Here is a 7,676-nt window from a genome sequence, read left to right as displayed (position 1 = left end):
GCTTATTGACACAGCTACTTCACAGACACGAGCCATGGGTTTTCTCGTCCTACTATGAGGAGAAACGACTTGAGCGCTGAGTGGCCACATGTGGGAGCGCGTTCATGTTTCTTTGTGTATGTTTAAGGTCACGCAGTGGGCCCCTTGATAATTAGAGGCCTCTTCAAATGAGGGAGAAATTGAGTGGAAGCAAACAGATTATTGCACTGTTGGAGAGAAAAGAAGAAAGAGGTGGAATGCAGGAGAGGGAGAGAGGAGGCAGGGAGGAGGGAGGAAAAACAGAGAGCCCGGCTGAGGAAGGACACAAAATGCTGCTGAGAATGACGACTCTGCACTTGGTGCTGCCTTTTTCATTTCTCTGCCCAAAACATTAAATCCTATCTGCCACCATTTCCCCTCTCTTTGCCTTTTCCCAGCCCTCTTGATCGCCCACTGATGCAAAATCACACGTACACGTATGAAGGCTCTTTGATCCTCCTGAGAGGCTAACAGCAGAACTCTCATTTGATCTGCTGGTGTACAGCCGTCGTGTGCACTTCTGTTCTGCGCTGAATGTGGATCAAAGTCGGACCTGCAGCAACATGCTCAGCATCTACACACTCGGCCGGAAATTACATTAATTCATGACGCAGCCTTTGCTTTTCACCTCCCTTCATCTCATCAACCAAACCGCCTTTGTAAAATGTTTCTTTTTCTGCTACTTTTCATAAATTCAAAAGAGGTGAGCAGAGGGAGGGATGTGCTAAAAGGGGCAGGGAGAGGAAAGTGGAGTGAGGGAGGAGATGGGGAGACAGAAGTCAGCAGCGTGAGTTGGCAGAGGTCACCCACAGAGTAATAAGCAAGAGGAAAACACACTCACAGAGACACATACACACACCCAGGATGGATGGAGCTAGTGAGTCCAACAGCAGATCAGGTTGTCCCGACTCCTACAGATGCTTTGTGGGGCGCTGAGGACGAGGTCGGGTAAGTCATCTACAGTTGCTCTTTATCAGTTCAGTCTAATGAAATATGAAATTAAAATCCATGGACATAGCTGGAGAGGTTATAGTGGGACGGATGCATCTGCTGAAGTTAAGAAAGGAGGGTTTCTTTTAGGAATAATCCTGGAGACGAATAGTGAATGCAGAGGTGCATAGAGAAGAATGGATTTGAGCTCTTTGAGGCAGTGACATAGAAAAATAAGTATTAAACAGCTGGTGTGTAGTCGTCTAATTGGATTTACATACCCAAGAGATGTCAGCAAAGTTGGCTGTGCAGTTGCTGGTTCACACAGAGGCTGAGGCGGGCTGACATTCAGCTACTCAAACTACAATAGGATGTGTTGTTCAAGTGCTTTATTTCTGCGATGTGCAGACTGAAAGCTAAGAGCACACACAGTGAAAAAGGTCTAAATGAAGCCACACATCTTTTTTGTCAAGCTACGTTTTCCAAAAGAAGAAAAATCCTCATTTATACTACAAGTGTTTACAGGTTTGTGTTTACAGTAGCAGCAGAATAATAGCCGAAAGCTATTTTATTATAAGATTTTATTATAAGATAAGAAAAATGAAAGTAAGGAGTGCTGAGTGCAGGGGAAAACCTGTTTAGTGTGAGTGCAGATAAACAATACTGTCAGCAGCTACTTCACCTGTTGATAGTGATGGAAAAACATAAAAGTACCAATACTGCACTGATGCTGAAGTGGAGCTAGTCCAGCAAACCCCAACCTCGGGGTCAGGCCCATTTGAAGGGTCACCAGATAAATCTGAAGGGTCACGAGATAATTAATGAGGAAGGAAAGAAGGAGAACAAAGTCGCTCTTTGTGTTGATGTTTTGGTCTTTTTTTTTCAATAGAAAGGAATATTGGATAACTTACCCTGTTTATACCTCAAACGGTTGTTTAATTGAAACCATGTGAAGAGTTTAACAAGTCACAGACAGCTGTGCTTTATGTGGGGTGGGAGCTGCACATGTGGAGAGCTCACATCTGTTGTATGTGCTTTCAAACTGTAATCATGCACTGTTTTACTGTGTATTACAGTACACGCCAACGAGTCCAACAACTGGGGCCTAATCACCAGCAGCACATTTGCTGTTGGTAAATACGAGGGCCCCTCGAAGCAGGCCTCTGTGTGCACGTTGAACTGTAAAAGTCTAGAGGCACTACTGTAAACATGTTTCACGTCTCACTGTTTCACAATGAATGTACTCAGGGGAGCGCAACCGCCCCCCCCTCCCCAACCCAACGCACATACACACACACACACACAGACACGCATACCTATTAACTTCAGCTGTGTGTGTCAATTGGATGTTTACAGACAGTGGAGATCAGCAAACACGCAGGTCTGTAGACACATCCAGAGTCAATACTGTGAGGATGTAGATGATCGTTATCTATAAACTGCCTAATCCTCATGTTTCATAACCGCTGATGACACAATACACAATGGGATCACTTCTCTGATTATTGTCCACAACTATAGAGAAGAGAAGTGAATTGCTAATTGGCAGCCACTGATTGGGCTAAATATCACACAGTATGCAATAAATCAACAGGCTGTGGTTAGTAACTAAGTACATTTACTCAGCTACTGTTGGTTGGTTCTGTCATCCATATGCCAAAGGATGTCAGAGGGAAATACTGGAGTTTTACTCTGCTAAATGAATTTGACAGCTATAGTTACTAGTTACTTAGCAGATTGCGATTTTAAATTAAAACATATTAGAAACTTACAAAACTAAACACAGTTAGTGTTTTCAAACCACTTATTTCTTATCTGTGCCAACAAAGTTGGATCACATCGTGGTTATTATACAGGAGACTGGGGATTAATCCTGGTGTGGCCTGAGTCCAGTAGGGTTAGGGAAAGGAGGCATGACCTCCTTTCACTTTAATTTGCCTACCTCAGATATGAGAGAGACACAAACAAAGACAGTCACAAGAGCTCAGACGCTGGGGAACCACGACTCTACTGTGAAAGGAACTCCAGCAGAAACCAGAACTGTTAACTCACTAATTCATTAATACTGTAATAAAGTAAATGTATAGTACAACTGTGCATTTGATCAGTTGGTGTGGCCTGGTGGTGTAGCGGTCAGCACTAGGGTTCAAGTCGGCCAGACGCCTGTCAGTGTGAAGTTTACACGCTCTCTCCGTGCCTGTGTGCCTGTGTGCCTGTGTGCGTTTTCCCCCACAGTCCTAGACATGCAGTTATTAATGTGAATGTTTGTCTGTCTCTATATATAAATGGTAAATGTTCTGCACTTATATAGCACTTTTCTACCTAGCAGGCACTCAAAGCGCTTTACACTGCGTCTCATTCACCCATTCACACGCACAAGCACACACACATTCACACACCAATGGCAGAGCTGCTATGCAGCTGACCTGACTCACCGGGGGCAACTAGGGGTTCAGTATCTTGCCCAAGGACACTTTGGCATATGAATGTGGCAGCCGGGAATCGAACCACCAATCCTATGATTGGCAGTCAACTGCTCTACCTATTGAGCCACAGCCATATGTCAGCTCTGTGACGGACTGGTGACCTGTTCAGGGTGTACCCTGCCTCTCACCTAATCCCAGCTAGGATTGGCTCCAACATCCCTGTTATCTTGACCACTTGTCCTGATAATGGATGGACGAATGTCAGCCTGGGTTTTAGTTATCTGGCCTTTCCTTAGTGACAACAAGCCAAGAAACGATCTGGCATGCCCTAAAACAGCCTGTTACCTGTTTGTTAGACGTTATATGGAACATGTTCAGTACTGAGCTTAAGAAGTGTTGGTAGGAGAACTTTGTTGCTTTTGATTAGAACAGTTTCAGTTACTGTTTCCTCTTGATGCTAAGCTTTGTCTCTCCTCTCTTCTCCCAGGCAACATGTCAGTCTCCACAGTAACAGACCCATCGCTTGACTGGTCAGTGGTCTCTGTGACCCCGATGGGTACAAATGTCACAGAGCGGGAGCGTGACGCCCTGCTGGCAGTGGCCGAGGTGGTGGTACTGGCAGTCATCTTGGTGATGGCGCTGCTCGGTAACAGTCTGGTGCTGACGGTGTTGCTACGGAGAAGACTACACCACAACCCTCTGCACCAGTTCATGCTCAACCTCTGTCTTGCTGACCTGGCGGTGGCGCTGTTCCAGGTAATGCACACACAAACACACCCTGGGTGTAACCCTCCTCCACATCTCACCTCATCTTTCTACCTCCTGCTCCTCTCCCTCTCTCAGGTGTTGCCCCAACTGGTTTGGGACGCTAAGGGCCGCTTCCCTGGCCCCGACTTTCTCTGTCGTCTGGTGAAATACCTGCAGGTCTTCGGGATGTTCGCCTCCTCCTACATGATCGTGGCCATGACGGTGGACCGCTACTACGCTATCTGCTGCCCCCTGCAGGCACACCGCGGTGGGGCCACACATCGCTTCAACACCTTTATATTGGTGGCCTGGGGACTTTCACTGCTGCTCAGCCTGCCACAGGTAAAGTGACAGAGCCTTTAACATTCTTCAAAAAAGGCACGAGGAATGTACTAATGCTCATTATATAGGTAATGTTTAAGCCATTAATAGTAAATAACTGTTCCATATTTGATAAAAGACACTTGTAATATAACACACATTCTTTGTTTCCCTCCAGGTTTTCATCTTCTCCCGTTCAGAAGTGGCCCCAGGGGTGTACGAATGCTGGGGCAACTTTGCCGAGTCCTGGGGCCTCAAGGCCTACGTGACATGGATGACACTGGCTGTCTTCATCCTACCTGTCCTCATCATCACTGTCTGTCAGGTAGACAAAGAGGAACCATTCATTTTTTAACTAGTGGAGACACAAAATAGTATTTGTTAAAAACACAACAAAAGTGATGAACAATTCCTCCCGTCTTTGTAACTCCAGGTAAAAATCTTCAAGGAGATCCACAACAACCTGTATCTCAAGTCAGAGTGCCACCTGTCCCCCAGCTCCCTCCCTCGAACCAGGCGAGACAGCCACAGAGAAGCAGGGGGAGACGGAGCCGGCAGAGGGAGCTCCAATCTGCCCGTTCATGTTTCATCACACATGTTTAACAGCAGCGGGAGTGACGCCAGCTTTGTCCCTGGATCCAGCTGCCAGCACCTGCCCATGAGGTCCCTCAGGTCCAACATCCTGGCCTCACGCTGCAGTAGTCACAGCTGCTCCGCTGCTCGACCTGGTACCAGACACAGAGAGTACTATTTGACAATAAACCCTATTTTCAGGGTCATATTTATTTTTGGCATTAAAATAACAGCTTCAAATTCATCAAATCACGATGATCAGTGAGGTAACTTTCCACTGTCTAAATCATCTGTGACACACAGCTACAGCTAGCTTAGCTCCACGTGGAAGAAGGAACAGACTTTGATACAACATAAGCAAAGAAAGCATTCATTTTGTCCAGTAAAGTGCAAACTAAACACAACCTAAACCAAAACTCAGTGGGGTTATTAATAAGTTATTTTTTTAAAGTAAATATGTCTCCTCAGACAACTTTCATTTCATACTTCTTCGAATAGCAACATGCTAAGCTAATGAAATCAACTATGCATGCTAACACATGTATAACTGGAGCTTTTGGCCTCTGAATTTGTAGAGTATTTAAGTAACGTCAGAAAATCGGAGGCACAGTTCGATTAGATGGACGACCATGAAATGTAATGTATCCATCATCCAACATGTTGACAGTGTAAACACACCTGACTGTACATGCTTAGTCATGTTTGATGATAATCATCTAGCTCTTTGTGAAACAGCGGCTAATTTCAAAACACCAAAGCTCCACAACACTGGTGTGTTCTGTCCGTGTCTGTGTCCCCTGTCAGTAGATCTGAAGTCTGACATGCTGCCTCACCGTCCTACACCCCCCGTCGCCCACTGCTCCCGGCCCAAACCCGATGCCCAAGTCGGCGGTGGAGAGGTGACAGCAGCCATGTCAAAGACGGTGAAGATGACCCTGGTCATCGTGCTGGTCTACACGCTGTGCTGGGCCCCGTTCTTCAGTGTCCAGCTGTGGGCCGCCTGGGACCCAGACCCACCTGAGAATGGTGCAAACACTCAAAAGCGTTTACATTGTTGCGTTTTACACAAAGAAATGCGCTTCATTTCCTGTGTGTGTGTGTGTGTGTGTGTGTGTGTGTGTGTGTGTGCACGTGCACGTGCAGGTGCAGTGTTCACCCTGCTGATGCTACTGGCCAGTCTGAACTCGTGCACCAACCCCTGGATCTACTCTGCGTTCTCTAGCAGCGTCTCTCCGGAGCTCCGACTGCTGCTGCTCTGTCGGACACACTCCCAGCACCGAGGTTCCTTTCCAAACGACTCCACCAGCACACACACCTCCAACTACTGAACTGTATACACAACTACCTCACAAGTGCACCATCCTGCCATGTCACACACAAGTACACAACTGAGTCTGGGTGATATTAATATAAAACTAGAATCTTTCCACTTGAAGGATTGTAGTAAGAGGCAATAAACAATGTGGCAGATGACAAGGCTTCAGAATGAAACCTATCCACCAATCAACTACTGGAATACGTATTTGATTAAACAAACCTCATCAGAGTGGGACTGTCTGATGTCAGCAGGTAGGAAAAGGTCCTGCAGCCTGCAGACTTCTTTTAACTGTGGGGACAAACAAGTGCCCTGCATTCAGAGATTAAAGATGTGAGGTGGAATATAACGGCTTAACAGATCAGACCGGTATAAAGGAGCACTTCATTTAGGACTTTATATGTCACCATAAAGAAAATAGAAGAAAGCTAAGACTGGAGGAATATGGTCAAATATTCTGGATTTAGTTCAACTTCTAGCAGCAGCATTCTGGACTATTTGTACTCTTAGTGCTGGATTGGGCCAAGTCTGAAAACAGAACGTTACAGAAATACAGAATGAAGGAGGAATTAAGCATCTCTGGTACTCCATATTTCACATTGGTACATGTTGACACGGTGTTGTTGAAAGAAACAAATAGTGTTCTAACAGATAAGTAGGAGCCAATCCAGAGACACCAAATTTATTTTCAAGTTGGTCTAGGAGTATACAGTGATCTGTGGTGTAAAAGCTGCACTGAGGTTAAGTAAGAGAAGAAGAGATGTTGAATTAGAGTCAGTGTTTATCAAAAGATCATTTACCACTTTGACAAGTGCAGTTTCAGTTGTATGAAAGGACATGAAGGCCGACTGAAAAGGTTCTAACTGATCATTATTACAAATGTTGCTACAGCCCTTTCCAGGCTTTTAGAGAAGAACAGGAGATTAGAGCCTGGCCTATAATTACTCTGGATCAAGGAGTGGTTTCTTCAATGCAGGTTTAACCACCGCAGCTTTAAAGCTGATGGGGACAAAACCAGCTGAAAGTGATAAGTTAACAATATTTAGCATGGTGAGTCCCGAGACTTTAAACAGTGCAGCTGGTACATCCTGTTCTGTAAAGGGGTTAGACGAGGTGCTGATTCTGAGTCTTATGTTGTTTATTCTACTGCAGAAAAAGGCAAGAAACATCTGTAAAGACGAGGAGTTAGGCACAGGTTTCTTTAGAAGTAGTTTGGCCACTGTAGGTGGATGAGAGGTCCGATGACTGCAATAATGTTGCTGGATACATAAACAAGATAAAATAGATGATTTCTTAATCAATGGAAAACAAATGTAGCAACACGTGTGGACTACAGGGTTTTATAG

At 45.3% G+C, this 7,676-nt stretch overlaps 1 protein-coding gene across 1 annotated transcript; it reads left to right on the top strand.

Annotated features, from left to right (window-relative positions):
- Nucleotides 1–792: 792 nt before the first annotated feature.
- Nucleotides 793–7,281, top strand: LOC113166910 (vasopressin V2 receptor-like). Its single transcript, XM_026367131.1, has 7 exons — nt 793–966; nt 3,862–4,130; nt 4,218–4,463; nt 4,621–4,767; nt 4,876–5,170; nt 5,823–6,041; nt 6,159–7,281. The coding sequence occupies exons 1-7, from the start codon at nt 936–938 to the stop codon at nt 6,341–6,343; spliced, it is 1,392 nt and encodes a 463-aa protein (XP_026222916.1). The 5' UTR covers nt 793–935; the 3' UTR covers nt 6,344–7,281.
- Nucleotides 7,282–7,676: the final 395 nt, after the last annotated feature.

This window comes from Anabas testudineus, chromosome 7 (assembly GCF_900324465.2).
Source record: "Anabas testudineus chromosome 7, fAnaTes1.2, whole genome shotgun sequence".
Lineage (NCBI taxonomy): Eukaryota > Metazoa > Chordata > Actinopteri > Anabantiformes > Anabantidae > Anabas > Anabas testudineus.
The sequence above is the reverse complement of the archived record's forward strand: the minus strand, read 5'-3'. Positions and strand labels throughout refer to the sequence as shown.

Coding starts and splice junctions, on each gene's coding strand:
- LOC113166910 (XM_026367131.1), top strand. CDS start 936: ATGCTTTGTGGGGCGCTGAGGACGAGGTCGG. Junction 967..3,861: donor GGCGCTGAGGACGAGGTCGG/GTAAGTCATCTA, acceptor CTCTTCTCCCAG/GCAACATGTCAGTCTCCACA. Junction 4,464..4,620: donor TGCTGCTCAGCCTGCCACAG/GTAAAGTGACAG, acceptor GTTTCCCTCCAG/GTTTTCATCTTCTCCCGTTC.